At 57.5% G+C, this 16,426-nt stretch overlaps 1 protein-coding gene across 1 annotated transcript; it reads right to left on the reverse strand.

Annotated features, from left to right (window-relative positions):
• Window positions 1–3: 3 nt before the first annotated feature.
• Window positions 4–6,880, reverse strand: VOLCADRAFT_118112 (uncharacterized protein; the record flags this gene model as incomplete). Its single annotated transcript, XM_002952649.1, has 11 exons — window positions 4–165; window positions 784–924; window positions 1,246–1,344; window positions 1,657–2,427; window positions 2,470–2,733; window positions 3,098–3,340; window positions 3,509–3,681; window positions 4,323–4,938; window positions 5,723–5,851; window positions 6,344–6,453; window positions 6,610–6,880. 11 exons carry the CDS (start codon window positions 6,878–6,880, stop codon window positions 4–6), a joined length of 2,979 nt encoding a protein of 992 aa, XP_002952695.1.
• Window positions 6,881–16,426: the final 9,546 nt, after the last annotated feature.

Here is a 16,426-nt window from a genome sequence, read left to right on the forward strand (position 1 = left end):
CGCTCAGCTATAGACCCGGATGCGGATGCTGACTGGCTCCCGGCATATGGGGCAGGCGGCCAGCTTCTCCCCGCAGGAGCAACAAGTCTGGTGCCCGCAGCCAAACACCAGGCCCTTGCGCAACTCCCAGCACACCGGACACAGCAAGTCTCGCTCCGCTGCGGCCTGAACGGGAACGTTCGCGTGTGCTGTGTCATATGGCAGGCCAGCATCATCTGAAGACGATAGGAGGCCCCGGCGCGTGCACTTTTTGTGGGTGTGGAATTGATGTCGCTTGGAATGATTCCCAACGATAGGAATGTGGGAAGACAGGAAAGCACACGAATGAACGCGCTCCTGGCAACACGGCGCAGCTGCATCGTTCAATCACTTGAACCTGACGGAAGAAATTACTGGCCTAAAGCCGTTGCATTAACGTACCGATAGTGTTATGTCGCCTATGCTGCCATGTCATTCAAGCCATTCTTCAGGTTTACGCTCCGGCCTCGCTACACACGACCGTGGCTCCTCCCCCGTTCCTTTTGCTTTGCAGTGTCCAGTGACCATGCAGTCACTCCCCAAGAGTTATAGGGCCCTGCCCCAGCCAGCGCGTCAGCTAACCCTCTCTATCGCAACACCATACGCGGAAAATCAGCATGCGCCCTAATTGGGCCCTGGACCGGCACGGTAGCCGAACACCATCCAACCCCTCCCAGTCCACTCTGCAGGCACCTCCCAGTCGGCCCGGCTGTCTCGCTCACCTAATTCTCAGCATCCCGCGCCCCAGAAGCCCCAACCACCCACCTGCAGCTGTGCAGCACGCACGCGGCTCAGCGCCGCCTCCATCCTGCCCGCCAGCTCTGCCAGCTCGTCCGTGCCCATTCCCTGGAGCGCCCCCGGCTCGGCTTGCCACTGAGCCAAGTCGCGCCGTAGCACCGTCGTGGCCTGCCAGAGTGCGAACAACACCCAGATGGGACGCAACGCAAATGCCGCCCGGCCATGGGATAAACAGGCATCGGTTACAATATGCACCGCTTACGTGGCCGGCATGACAGCGGATGGTGATAGTGGATTTTGCTGTCATCAATCTTGTGGTCTGCGGGTACCAGCAGAGTCCGAGTACCAGCTCAGCGCCCCACTCCTCCAAGCTTGCCTGAATGCCCTAAAGCCTCCCTTCCCTTCTCTTCCCGTTTCCCAGTCACAAAACCGAAATCCCATCCTCCGGCCACGTGCGATTTTCCCCTATCCCAACCCCGCCACTGTCACCTGCTCCTGCATCCGCCTCTGCTCCGACAGCAAGTCCAGCAGCCGCCCCACCTCCCCCTGCAACTCCGACTGGGAGGCCTGACAGCGGAGCAACTGGCCCTGACAACAAGGCAGCAACCACAGGAACGCGGGAGGAGGGAGGACAGGATTTATAAGAGACCACCGGCGCAGACGCTAACGGGGGCGCCCGAGTCGCACAATCAAAGGCGAGGACAGTATCAAAGCTGTAGACGCTCGCGGGGACGCGCCCTCCCTCCTTCCCGCTCTTACCTCAGCCTTACCCAACCCCGCGCTTTCACAGCGACCGTGTCACTCGATCCTGTCCTCCACGCCTCGCAATCACCTGGACCCCGCATAAGTTGCATAAGTCGTCCCCGATCCCCACCTCTACATCCTGGTCAACTATCCCACCTGCAATACACGCAGCTGTTCTGCCTGCTGTTCCCGTGCCGCAAGGCACTCCGACCGGCAGACCACCTGCCCTAGCGTGCCACCACAGTCGGCACCGAAGCCGCCGCCACCGCCGCCGCCGAACCGACAGGCCGCAGTCGCTGATGTCAGTGCAGGAGGGTGCAGCGGAAAGGCCAGAGGACGACGGCTGCGGGTGGCGGTGCTACTACCCGTGTGCCTGCCGCCGCCGCCGCCACCACCACCTGCCGCCAGCAGCGGCTGCAGCAACCGCAATTCGGCAGGTGAGCGTCCGGGAGCCAGGCCGCCGCCGCCGCCAACAAGCGCCGCGTCCCAGCCACCATAGCTCACCTCTCCACCACCACTTGCGCCGCCAATACCGCCACTTCCACGTCCACCATCATCCCCGTCATCGCGATTTTGGTTCCGTGTCCCCGGGGTCGGCCCGCTGGTTCTGCCGCCACCACCACCGCCGCCAACCAGCTCCGCAATCCGCTCTGCCGCGCCACCACTGGAACTGCCATCAGTTCCCCGACCTCCCCCTATCAGCCCGCCCGCCAGTTCGGCTGCCAGTGCAAGGTCGCGGAGTTCCGAGTCCAGATCCAAACCCAGATTCCAACTTGGATCAAGATCTCGATCGAGATCCAGGTCCATATGCGTGTCGTACTCCTCCAGGCCCGCCGCCAGGTCAGCTAGCAGCCCCTCGTAGCGGGGCAGCCGACGCCGCGACTGCTGCTCCTGCTGCTGCGGCGGCGGCTGCCGAGCCTCGGGCACCTGCCAAGGAGGAGCCGCCGCCCACCTCCCGGTCGTCCTCACCGCCTCCCCACCCACGCCCGTGTGTGCCTCCGCGGTCTGCTGCTGTAGGCCATCCCCGACGCCGTCCCCTCTCTCCCCGGCCGCTTCACTGGGACTTGTTGGCGCCGCCGCCGCGTCCACTGCAGCTGCAGCCGCAGCTGCTGCAGCTGCTGACCCCCGTATCCTCCCCCATAGCTTTTGGAGGAGTATGAGCAACAGCTTGCGGCCAGCCGCCAGGATGCCGTGTTGGCAGGCGTGCTCTAGGCGGCCGCGGCGCTGTTGTACCTGGCGTAGGTGATCCACTCGGAGGGAGTTGGGGAAAGAAATAAACGGCGAGCCACAGGAAGAGTTGTTTAGGACAAGAGGACAAGCTAACACAGACGCCGCCGAAATGCGAACGTGAATTCCAGAGGAAACCCACGGCAGTGTAACTGTGTCTGCGCGCACGCGCGTGTGTGTGTGTGTGTGTATGTTGTGTGTGTGTGTGTGTGTAAAGGAAACGAAGCGGTAGGGATATGTGTACGGGAAAAAGGAAGGTCGCCCTCCTGCAATAAAATCTTCCTACCTCTCCTCCTTCTTCACACCCTTGCATTTATATTACACACTTCCCCCCGCACACACTTCCCCCCGCGCACACACACACACACACCTGCACCAGCTGCGTCACAAGGTGCTGCACCCGCTCACGCAGTCCCTCAGGCAGCGCTGCAACAGCCGCGGAGTCCACCAAGCCAGTGGCGTCTGCCATACCCTCCGCCGCGGCCAAAGCCGCCGCCACGGGCAGCGGCGAAGCCGCCACATGCTCCTCCTCCTCTCGTCTCTTCTCCGCCATTACCACCGCCACCTCCCCTTCCTCCTCGCCCGGATGAAGGTGAGGGTCCCGATGCACACCCTGGTGAAGAGGCAGAGGCGATCAAAGCGTTGGAGCAAGCGGCTCGAGCCGACGGCTTTGCAACAACCTGCTTTGGGAGGTCAGCCACGCAGGGACTGAGACTGGGATCGGGTATTTCCGGTATTTCCTTCCTTATCGGGCAGGTACATGCGGACAAGACGTACATACATGCATACGGAGGAATGCACTCATGGAGATACGGGCCGCCGGGGTACCGCAAACCTGCGTTTCTGAAGAAGAGGCTGCCAGCCCTGCCGTCGCCGCAGCGACGGATCCGGAGCAACAGATGGAACCCGGAGACCTGGATCCCAGCTCCATCCCAGCAGCAGCTGGACTGTGACCTGCCACACGACGCACGGGTACCAGCCGGGGTTGGCGGAAAATCATATCTTCATGTGCAAGAAGCACGAAACAACTGCCGACGTCCAAAGCCGCTAACCTCCCGGAGCTGGGGGCCGGGATTAGCCTAATGTGTTGGTTAGCTTTTAGCTGAAATGAAAGAAAAAGCGGCATCAGCTTAATAAAGTATACACTCACAAGCGCACTGGGGGCCTTTTTACCCCTTCAGGGTTGATGTCTCTGGCAAACGTAAACCCAAAGGCAACTGCGCTAAACGGCATCACACGGACATTTAATGGAAAGGCGTTTTGCACAATTATGTTTCCCAAAAAGAGGTTTATTAAGCCGCGCATGCTGCCAGAGCGCAAGTTTCAGCGACGGGGCAATGCTTTTGGTGCACATAAGTGGCACGGGATTATCATCCCAAGAGCAAACAGCAACGAGGTTACGTTGGATGCAGTGTCGATTCTCTTCCCGGACAAAGGGTGGGAGGTATTTTGCCCCGTTCGCGAGACGGCCCGAGACGGCTTTGGGCGAAAAGCCAAGCGGTTGAAGACGGAGGTGAGAGCTGAACGTGCGACGAGACCTGCTCGCCCTGCTCGCCCCCAATCCCGCATACACCACTACACACACGCACAGATACCTGGCGAGGCGGCGCCGGTAGGCCTGGGCGGTGTTCGCTGCGGCCGTCTCGACGGAGAGCAAAGTAAGTGCTTCTGCGGCTGCAGTTGCTGCTGCTCCTGGTTATGGTTGTGTTGGGGTTCGCGGCTCGTGACGCCTGGACTGCAGCGGACGCCTGACGCCGGTGGCGCCGACAGCGACGGCGTTGTTAGCCGGGGCTGCGGAGCGGCTGCCGAGGCGTCCGCAAAAGCGGAAGCCGCGGTCCCCAATGCTGAAGCCGCCTCCTCGTCCCGCAGGCTCAGCTGGATGGCTAGCGCCAGCTGCAAATCGTCATCCACGACCACCGACGCCAGCTCCGCGTCTCCGCTGGAATCCTCCAAACCCGTAATATCGGCTGCGGCTGCGACGGCTGTATCCACACCGAGTCGCGGCGTTCCCGTCTGCTCTTGCACGGACTGCTGGGTCGGCTGTTTCTGCAACGGCGGCGGCTGTGTTGGGGCCCTTAGCACGCCCCAGGCAGCCAGTCGCTGCAGGGTGTGACAGCGCTGCGTGTCCAGTCGTGCCAGAGTGGATGCGAGCTCAGCGGGTCCCGGGTAACCGCTGTGGCGGCGGCAATCGCCCACGTCGTCCAAGAGGGCCTACAGAGGCGAATTCATAGCACTGGTGGTGATGGATGGTGGGATAGGAAGCATCCTTCCAAGGCCAAAGGTTTCGGAGGGCAAAAGTCTAAAAAAGAACAGAGGCCAGGGAAGAGCCAAGGCAAGCGACTATGGTGAAGCGCCTCCAATCCCGGTCGGGAAAGTTGGAGGAAGGGAAGGGCAGAGTAATGGAAACCAGTCCCATGCGGCCTCGTCTGCCTCTGCCCTACCCTGCCGCATTTCGTGCTACACCGTCTCCTGAACGGAAACGGGAGACGACCGGATGAGACGGGGCGAGGAGGAACGGAACGGGGCCCCGGCTATGGTCCACTGCCTGTGCCTTTTTTCGTCCTCTAATACAGACGGTATGCTCTTGCACGCACGGTAGCATACAAATGTGTGTGAATCCGTGTGGCAAATTGTGTAAATGACTCACTACCAAAAGCGGACCTGCTGCCACATCAGCTGCCCCACCAGACGGTGCTCAAACGCGACGTTAGTCATTGCACGATTTCGTGATGTGGGTCAAGGCTACTTCTAGCAGATGTTGCCAAGACAAGTTAGGAAACTGACTTGCAAAAGGGCAAAAGGGCAGCAGGGATACATGCAAACAAAACGTGACCTTTTATAAGTATAAATTTCCAAAGCTAGGCGCCGCACCATATGTCGACACGGGCGGCGCCGGCAGGTCTGTAGCCGCGCTGGCCCTTCACAGTCTCTGCTGGCGGCCAGGGAACACCGTGAGAATGCGAGTTTTCAACTTATTCCCATCGAACCCCTTTACCTGCATCACCCCAACCGACTCCGCTAGGAAGCGGCGCAACAAGCGTGGCCGGATCAGCAACGAGTCGCTAAGGGCCAGCCAATCGCCGCTGCCGCCCGCGTCCTTCCAGGCAAATTGCAGCAGCCCCACCTGCATCAGGTGCCGTACCGGACCCATAAAATATGGTGGGGCCGCAATCGCGTACCGGTCGCAATTGTGTGCAATTTTGGTTTCGGTTGTTCCTCCCGGGCGAACTAGTGAGCTGCCAGTGGGCGGTTGGGATCACAGGCAGCTGGAATCACAGAACTACACGCGACGCGCGACGTACACGCACATGCACAAGTACGCAATCCGGGTGCGCGCAGGTATGCTATTTGCGTTTGGATATGTATGCATACGCGACATTGCCTTCTCATACGCACGCACGACAAAGGACAGGGACATAAGCCTGAGTGGGCATGCATTTCCATGCAGGGACCCCTGTAAGGCACTGCTGTTTCTAAACCAATTTGAAGTTTGGCGGCCAGGCCATGGCTTTAACGGTCTATGGGCCGCGAGCCATGGGCAGTGCTGCTGTGCAGGGTGGGTCTCCATAATAGGAGTTCTCGCTTAGGCACACAAGCGCATCACAAGCGCACGCACCAGGCCAGACGAGCACCCGCTGCTTGACAGGAGGGCCAACACCTGCGTAGGCGCCATGACGCCTACGCACGCCGCCACAGCTCCGGCGCCGCCGGCAGCAGGCAATACTCCTGTAGGAGCTGCCACGGGAGAAGACCCTCCGGCATCCGAAATGGCAGGGGGAAAGGAAGAAACCTGGCGTCTAGCAGAGCTAGGAGGGGCGGCGCCCGGTTGGGAGGAGGCTTGAAGGCCGTTGTCGTAAGAGGAGCCTGGGCTTTCGGCTGGACCTGCGTAGAGCCAGTTGCTTGTGTCAGAGCAGGACGCTAGGGTAGCTTGGGCTAAAGATGAGAGCTCCGGGTCAAATGCTGCGAGGACCTGCTCCACAAAGCCGCATCTCTGGCAGCCAGATAGCGCCCGGACAGCTGCCAGAAGTTCAGAGCGCGACACTGATGCCACTGTGCGTCGCTGCTCTGTCGTGGGCAAGTTGAGGAGATACTCCGCAGCGATGTCATCAGCTGCCGTGCCCACGCGCTTGCTGGCTTGATGATTGACTTCCATTTAGCAGCCCTTATCGACACCTTGCACTGAAATTGTTTGAGTTTCAGCGGCTCGCTGCTCTTGGAGGCCCGTTTGCTGAAAGAAAGCCAGATGCAGCAGGCGGATACGCGGTCAGCATTTCATCGACGCAACATGCTCTTGGATAACAAGGCAAACGCTTACAGTTTGGCTTTCTAGCGTGGAGCGCTGCATTTCTGGTTCTGCGATGGAGATGGTCTGCGTCTGGCTGTCGCTGACGTTTGTGCGTAAAGTTTGTGTAACTTGGTTGTGTGAAGCTGGTTGAAGCAGACTACTCGTTTGAGTCCCTGTATTTGTCAAAGGTGCAAAATTGGTCTGTGTGCCAACATTTTCTGCGTTGAAATCGCCTGGCGCATCAGGCTCATGTGGCGGAGGAGGCCTATAGTTAACCATTTTCGAGGGACATGCCTCAATACATTAATGGCATTGCGGTAGGAGGGATACATCGCCGGCCAGGTAATAAGGGTTTCACCATAACGGTACGACACACCTTTCCCGACGGAAAATTTTCCAGTTATGCGTTCGCATGCTGTCTCACAGCAACTCTGACCCATTAGCGAAAAAGCGATGTCTGCAGCTGCAGTCTGCAGCTCCCACTAAAAGGACCGGGAGGTTTTCCCTGGCCTGAAGGATTGAACTAACCATAAGCTTAAGGCAGCGCACGAAGGATAAGAGGGAAGGGAAGGAAGGAGAAAGAGAGGAGGCAAGGGGCTGGTTGTCCTTGTCCTTACAATGTTACGTAAATACCCTTCAGAAGCTGGTCACCGACCCCTCAAGTGGCAGACACTCCCCTCCTGATTTCCGCCAGCGCAGACGGTGCGAAACAGAACACAGAGATGCGCACAGTGGAAACAGAGAGGGGGGGAAAGAGGAACGCATGAGGAGTGACAGCCGGTGTAAATAATCATCAAAGAATACAGACCCTTCCTCTTGCACACTCCTCCCCCTCCCCTTTCTTCCCCCATCTGCTTTGTCCAATTGTTCTCATGTAGCATTCATTCACAAGACCGATTGCACATCACCTCACCTTATGCCTTCCATACCGTTGCACACAAATATAAAACTCCTTTGTCGATCCGTTTTGAGCCTGTTTTGATCTTTTCCTCCTTATCTAACGAGGACGCCCGGTCAGTCGAGTCCCTCCCCCTGCACAAGCACCTGACATTGCTGCCCATGTCTACCTAAGGTGCCACACCAAGGTGCCCCAGATCCTACCAAAATCCACTAGCTCTACACCGAATTTACACGTATTTATTTGCGCGTCACTAACGAAGCCTCTAGTAATGCTGCAACAACATGCTCGCCTCCACAGGTATATGCGCACGTCATGCTCATCACAGTCACCGCCGCCGCTACCACAACGAACAGCACCGTCCGCGACCGGTCGCGCACCCACCCACCCGCCCAAATCCTATCTGATCTACTTCTTCCAGTACGTAAGTTTACTCATGTGCCATCATAGCTGGTGTACCTGTACGTGATTCAGAATAACCAGTGACCCAACCAACACAATACAGATTTCCTTCACCTCTTCGCTGCACTCCCCTCCCGTCTGTCACCCCTCAATAACGTCACCATCCCCCGATATCCCCCCAAGACATGAAACCCAATGCCCGCGAACTTCCCTCCCCGTGTGCCAACTTCGCCGACAGCCTCCCCCCTTCCCTTCCTCCTCCCGGATTCGACCTCTACTGGTGTCAAGGAGACCCGGGGAACGAAGGGAAAGTTCCCCTCCCTCCCTCCCTCCCTCAGTTCTACGTCTGGTACACTCTTGCCCTGGCAGCACCTTCACTCGTTCGTGGTTCGTCTTTCCCCCTCCCTCCCTCCTTCAGTTCTACGTCTTTTCCCCTCCCTCCCTCCCCTCCCGTGTTTCGGCGCTTCGGACGTCATCGGCAGTTGCGTCTCTGACTTTTGTAAATCAACAGCATACTATCACCATGTGATCCCCCTTTTTCATCCCGCTCCTCCTCACCGGGAGGTCGATAAGAGCAAAAGAAAGAGTGCCTCCCCACCGGCCCCAACAGCAGTTGCGCCTTTGGACCTCGACACAGTTGATTCTTTATTTCTGCTTCTATTGCATCATCATCAACATCATCATCAACATAAATCACCGTGCATGACTTCCAACCGCAAACATGCACGCACAGCTCCCTCTCAGGGGGGTCTAAGGCAGCCGCCATGACCTTCACGCGACAGCAACGACACTGCCGCCGCCGCCGCCGGCGGAGGAGGAGGAGGCACCGGACGTCGCTCTGCCTTCCATAGGGGGGGCCCCCGCAGCCGCTGACGTCCGCGCCGTCGCCTCCGGCCCAGCCGCCGCGGCGCCACGTCGCGAGGCCAGCCTCTTTAAGCACTCGTCCTGGAGTCTGTGCGCCAGCTGGGGCGGCGGGTGCATAGCCAGCGCGTGCATGGACATGACTAGGTCCACCACATTGCCGTCCGGGAGCACCTGCAGATCCACGTCCTGGGGGGAAGGGAGGTGGGTGGCGAGTGAGTGGCGAGTGAGTGCGTGGCGAGTGTGTGGTGTGTGTGGCGAGTGGCGAGTGCGTGGTGAGTGCGTGGTGAGTGCGTGGTGAGTGCGTGGTGAGTGCGTGGTGAGTGCGTGGTGAGTGAGTGAGTGGCGAATGAGTGGCGAGTGGTGAGTGCGTGGTGAGTGCGTGGTGAGTGAGTGCGTGGTGAGTGGCGAGTGAGTGGCGAGTGAGTGGCGAGTGGTGAGTGAGTGGTGAGTGAGTGGCGAGTGGTGAGTGCGTGGTGAGTGAGTGGTGAGTGGCGAGTGGTGAGTGGTGAGTGAGTGGTGAGTGCGTGAAGAGGAGAACAAAAGGGGGAAATGCGAAGTCATGCGGAAAGTCAAGACGGGAAACAACTAGGCCGATTCGTCCAAAGCCGCAAAATCCCGTAGTAACCGACGAAGAGGGGTCAGGGGGAGGCGAAGGGGGACATGCAGGCGTCTCGACGTGCATACACGTTCGGGTTCGGATAGGCGGTGGCAGTTGCGTCATTACTTTACGGATTTCCTCCCCCACACACACCCACCCATCGCGCGGCCTACCTGTAGTCGCTCCATGAGCTTGTCGCTCCACTGAGGTGCGGGCAGCTGCAGCGTGGCGGCCGCATGCAGCAGGGCCTGCAGGGGCTCGGCGCTGGCGGCGTCCAGTTGCCGCTCGAAGGACGAGTAGGTAAGCTGGAGCCACGAGGCGGGGGGAACCAACTGGGCGCACGCGTGCGTGTATGTGTATGTGTATGTGGAAGAGAGGGAAAGGAGGTGGGAAGAGAGGGGGAAAACGGAGATGGGCGTGTTTGGTTGTGGTTTGGGTGGGCGGGCGGAAACGAGGGGAGGGTGTGCGTGCGGGGTTCGAATGCGTGGAAGGGCAGAATGGCAACGAGGCGCCGCTGATGGGGGAGTTGCGGATGGGGGAGTCAGTGTGGGGGTGGGGGCAGTGAAGGCAACAAGTGGAAAAACTCTGGAGGGAGTGAGTACGACAAAAGTCGGCAGTAGCTGTGCCACACCACAATAGCCGGAGCGGCAGAGGCAGAGGCAGCTGCTGCGGCAGCATATACGGCTCAATAGAAGACGCCAAAAGCCAGCCAGACCGAAGCTAATCCTGCATCCGCGGCTTCTATCGGCCGGATGCCCCTTTGAAAGTCCACTCCCTTCCCCTCCTGCCCGATACATATCCCTGAAGCCGACCTCTCCATCTGCCCCTCTCTCTCTCTCCCCCCTCAAGGTCATCATTTCCACCCCGTCTCAACCTTCGCTTCGCCTCGTAGTGATCCAGTGGCAACCCATATCCATCGGTACCCCCCTCCCTATCCCCCCCCAGGTGTAATCCCTGCCCGACGAGAGTTGCGTTGCTTGAAGCTGTAAAACACGGTGCATGCTCCCCTCCACCCCGCCACCACATCCCCACCCCCACGCCACCCTGCACCCACATCCCCACCCCAACCCCACAGCTTATTCCGCACCCGCACCCACCTCGAGGTCCGCCAACCCCCACAGAACGGTGGCCAGCAGTTCCGGCGGTGCGCTGGGTAGCAGCTGCGCACTGGCCGTCAGCAGCCGGGACAGCTCCGGCTCACCCGGACTGTAGCGCAGCTTGGACAGAGCCCAAAACACCTGTTTTCAAGTTCGGACCGACCGACAGACAGACCGACAGACAGGTAATGCAACGACGACAGAAAAGGCCACTGCGTAAACCAAGACAAACCAGCCGTGGCGGGTAATATTCCCGCAGCTAACGCGACGCTGGAAGAAGACCTCCAATGCCACCTCGCGCGTGTTGAAATGCACGTGAGCGAGCAGGGCGGCAGGGACAGTCAAACGATACGGCAGTAGTTCGGAGGTAGGATTAACGCAGCTATGCACACCAGTGAGAAGGTCCCGAGCGAATCAGCCGAATAATGAACTCCTCCGACACCAACACCAACACCAACACCGCCATCACCACTCTGGAACGGGGGAAAGGAAGGCACGTGTGGGCCCCATCCGTGTGCCTGAGTTAGTTGCGACCTCGTACGCTTCAACGGTAATAACGGTCATAAGCGTGACAACCGTTGACAACCGTGCGCCACCGAGAAGGGAACCATCAACCAATCCCCCCCATAAGGCCCGTGCAGCTACAACGCACCTGCGCGAAATCAAGCGGCGTCAAAGCGACTTCTCCCGTCGGCGGTGACGATGACGATAATGATGACGATAATGATGATGATGATCTTACTCTGCCTCGGTCGCTGCCGAAATCGCCGCTACCGCTGCTGCTGCTGCTGCTCAACGCTGCCGCTGCCGTCGAACCAACCCTAGAAACAGAGGGCGATGTGTAAGACGATGACAACGATGCTGGTGACGTTGTCGCCGATTCGAAACCCGCATCCGTACGAGACATCGGTACTCCGGTACCCCCACCGGCCGGTGGCACTGCCGCCGCAGGTTCCATGCGCCATTGCGGCAGCGACGATGACGATGCTCCTGTCGCCCCGTCCCCGCCACTGCCCGCCACGGCCGTGACTTGTACGAGCATCGCCTGCACTGTAGCATGGCTCAACGGTACACCAAGTACAGCCGCCGCCCACAGGGCGCTAGCGGCGCAACGCGCCGCCGATCCGCCGCCACGCGCGGAGCCGGCGGCGGCGGCGATGCCGCCGCGTCCAGGCGCAAAGGCGGCTCCGCAGGCGGCCGCGATGGCTTCCCGGAACTCCAGGGAGGGGCGCTGCGCGAAGCCCAAGCTGGCTGCGGAGACCAGGCAACAGGCCAGCGTCTTGGCGTCGTTGGCGCCGCCGCCGCTGAAGGCACCCAGGCGGCGTGTGAGCGCAACTTCCACTTTCATCGTCCAGCTTGGCCCCGGGTTGAAGGAAACCCGGGTGACGGCTGCCATGCATTTTCGGAGCTTGTCGAGATCTAAACACTCCAGGTGGGGCTCGATCTCAGCCGCCCAGGACTGAAATCGAGACATTGTTAAGATCGAGAGGAACGTCAAGTTGGGTGGACTCAGAGGATTGAGATTATGGGGGGATTTAGCATATTGGCGGCAATAGAACCTAATACAGCATTGGACGGTAACCTAACTCTAGGTCAAAACACACATACAGAGCTGAAAACGGAAGACCAGTGGGAGAGAAGGGGGAGCGGAATTATTTGCAAAAAGCAAAGCATTAACTGCCGGGGGAAGGGAAGGGGAGGGGAGCGGAGGGAGGTGAAAGGGGGCCGAAGGGAGAAGGCGCAAGTGTTGGTCATATCCAATGCCGGTAGTCGTAGGTTGGCAATAACAGAATATTGGGAGTGGGTTGGGAGTGCGATGCCGGTACTTCTGGTGTTGATAGCACTCGGGACGGTGCTGGCAGTAGTGATGCACAGCGAGGAGGTGGCGGTGGTGGTTGGCAAGGGTACTTAAGGTATGTGATGGTTTCGGTATCTTACGGTTTCGATACGGGCAGGTTCATCGACATGTGGCGGTTTTAACCGTGAAACCGCCACGGTTTCGGAACGCACCTACCTTGAGGAATGATTTGAACATGCCGCTCTGCGCAACATCCTTTTTGAGCTTGGAGGCGGCCCAAATGACGGAGCAAAGATGGGCGGGAGAGAAATGAGACATTCGGTCGATGGTGGCACACGCGAGGATGTCCTGCAGTCCACACAGCACCGCACCACACAGCGCCAGAAAGCACACGGGCTGTCACCACTGTGCAGATCACAGCACCGCGCAGTACATCACGCCATGGCACCGAAAGGGCAGTGCGCACGAAAATGCAACCCTTGGCGCGGGATGAGGTGGGCCAAGATGTGCGAAGGAAGAGTTAAGTAGAAAAGATAAAATTAAACTATGATCAACCAACGGAAGGCAAGGGCGACGATGGGCGAAGGAACGGGGAAGATCGCAAGCGAAAAACGGGTCGAAGAGGTCAGAGAGCAAGGGCAGGATGAGAGGTAGAGGGGGTTGGAGGTTCACGGACCGCTCTCTAGGCTGCTAGGTGGAAGCGGGCGGCGGCGATCTGTCAAAAGGCACAGTTACAGTTATGAAGTTGAATTGCACGGTACGCCCAGCGCCTGGTCCTGTGGCAACACCAACAGGTGGGCGGAGGGTTGTATGTAATTATGAATGCGGCGGGCGGACTTCGTAGGTTTCCGAACTTACCACAAATTTCTGGAGTTCAGGTGATAAGCGTTGCACAGGGTCCTTGCTTATCTTTGCCTGCGCATTAGCGGCGCCAAAAAGGGTTCGGGGATGTTGACCGCCGGAGCGAGGGATGTTGCAGTCAACATCGCAGCAGCTTCTTCAAGTTGCCCCAAAATTGTAGTGCCAGAAGCATTGATTGGAATGAAAGGTTGCATTTTTGCACCTTTTCAAAACGAAAAGCAGTTCTGGTTCTTACGGTGTGTCTTGTACAATTCTCACCAGCCGAACCCAGGCCAAAGCAAAGTCCGCAGGAGCCATCGTGGCACGGTGTGTAGCGAACACTTCCTTGATATGCGTGTAGCCATTTGCTAACAGAATGCGCTGAACGGCGGGGGAAGGGCTCACGGATGACGCCACAACGAGTTCATTCGGCTGGGGGTATGTTGCAGGAGCCGCAAGCGCCGACATCGCGCTCGCATGTAGCCATGTGCGCCTTCGGCACCCAAAACGAGAACGTGCCTGCAGCGCAATCGTCGGGGCCCGCCAGAACCTCGTAAGCCCCTGAGCATCAAATTAAGCAGCTTGCACGTCGTGCTTCGCCACAGTATGTCTTACTAGCGAGTGATAAGGACAGCTGGCTGCAGGGCTGTCATGAAAGTGCCTTCCATTTTTGTGAAACATACTGCCTTCCTTCTTCCCCTGAGCCCAAAAGTCAAGTAGACGGCAGTAAATGTTTGAAACGCTTATGCCTACAGCAGTTATTATTTGATGCACTGCACCGCAGATGTCACAACTCGTAGACCAATGGGCCATGACAAATGCTGAATGGACGGCCGAAAAATAGTGCCGTACGCGCATCTTCTGCCTTCGACTCCGTTCCCACTGGCGCGCAAGTGTTGTTGATGGTTAGGCAGAGCATGTGCAACTTTACCGGTGTGAATTTTAATAATCAAGTTAGCTGTATGATGGTGGTCCGTTAGAAGTATTCCGTCAAGGTTGTTCACGCTCGACAATGATGACGAAGCTTTCTCAACATCTGCAAAAGTCACCATGCGGAGCAATACTTATGTAGCTAAAGGCGTCTTCTTGTATTGTGATGGTTGGGATGGCCCGCTATGATGGGTTGCGCAACTGTGATGAGTTGCACGACTTTATCACGGAGTACATCGACAATTTTAGGCCAATATACGTAGAATGTTAAAAGTAAAGAGTTGGCGCTTAATCGATGAAACGGCTCTTCGAGCTGGACATAGAATGGTTGACAGGAGTACCATAGAATGGTTAACAGGAGTACCTTCTATGGTACTCCTGTTCCGTCCCTAGAAAGTCCTACAGTCACCGCGAAACGCATAAGGTTTAGATGTTGCGCATGGCCAGGAGACCCGTCGGTGTTCGTCCCGTCCATTTCTGTCTGACCATATGTCTGTATGTATGCGCGGGTCGCGCTGTTCGTACCAAGCCTCCTAAACAAACATTTTTACGGGGTCCACCTCTGGAATTCAGCCGACGTTAAGGCTGCACCTGCAGGGCTCTAGCTGGCATTAGAGCGAAACGAGGAAAGAATAAAAACCGCAGCAAAACGCAACGAGTTTCATGGGGTGATAGTACACAAAATAGCTTTTTTTAGTACCCACCCTCACTCTGCCAGAGCCAAATACGGCAAGCACCCCGTGTGCTCATCAACATACATAACCTGAGGCGCACAGGACGACCTGAAAGTGGAGGCCGCCGAAGCGCCGCACCTCAGCATCAAGACATCGGCATCATGCTGCGTGCAACACCACATGGCACCAGACCTCGCAATCTCATGCTTAGCTGCCAGAACACGGCCGCCAGCATAACCTTCACACATACTGTCGGTGACGAGTTAGTGCATGGCCGGGTATTCCTCAAGCCTCGTCCCCCATTTTCCCCACACCCCAAACATACATACAGACCCACATCTCCCCTCCTTTCCCTTCCTTTTTGGGCGAGGCCCCGGGGGTTCACTGCTGTCAGTCAGTCAGTCAGTCAGTCAGTCAGTCAACGTTGTCTGATGACTCGCATGCCACCGCTGAACTGAGAATTGTTACAAGCTACTGCAATTTCCTACCGATTCATCGAGAAGGAATTGTTCCACATAAAACTGTGCGCGAAAATAGCTTCCCGTGGGCCGTGGTGGCTTTCCCCCCGCCGATCTGCCACGTTTAACTGACATAGACCACCGGAACATCAATTTCGGATTCGAGCTATGTGTGAGCCAGTGCCCACCGGGTTCCACTTATCTTCCAGAAAGTTATCACCATGAGCCTAGCAGCAAGGATACCCTTACAAACCACAACGACCAAACTCGATCATAGCGGCTCAGTCAGAAGTGGAACGACTTACTTTTCCGCAACCATAATTGAGGTGTTCGTAGTTTAACAAAGTACAGGAAAACCGTTTTTATGTTTACAAGGTTTCACAAATGCTTGCAAAGATAAAGAGTACATAGGCTGCAGGAAGGAAGTCTTCACTAAAAATGCGCCCGTTTGTGTAACGGCCATTTCAGCAATTGTTGTCTTCTCGCTATGTCTCACACATGCACTTGACACATCTGCTGCCGTACAGTATACGGAAAATACAACGATTTGCATGTATTTACTTTACATCCACACAGGAGGTGACAGACCAGACCGATACAGCGAAGAACCCTTTTCCAATGCTAATATAAGCACTGAAGGTATGGTGCACGATAGGCCCACATGTCCAGCTTTACTAACTGGAAACTAAACTAACTGTTGGATCACCGAAACATCAAATCACACCACCGGCAGCACGTGAACATTGCTAATGCCTACACTTCGTTCCGTAAGTGCCAATTGCAAACGGTCGACATGCTCACGACGTTTGTCGGTATGCGTTCTTGCATATGCGCATGTACACGTACATACATACA

The sequence above is a fragment of the Volvox carteri genome, assembly GCF_000143455.1.
Source record: "Volvox carteri f. nagariensis unplaced genomic scaffold VOLCAscaffold_31, whole genome shotgun sequence".
NCBI lineage: Eukaryota > Viridiplantae > Chlorophyta > Chlorophyceae > Chlamydomonadales > Volvocaceae > Volvox > Volvox carteri.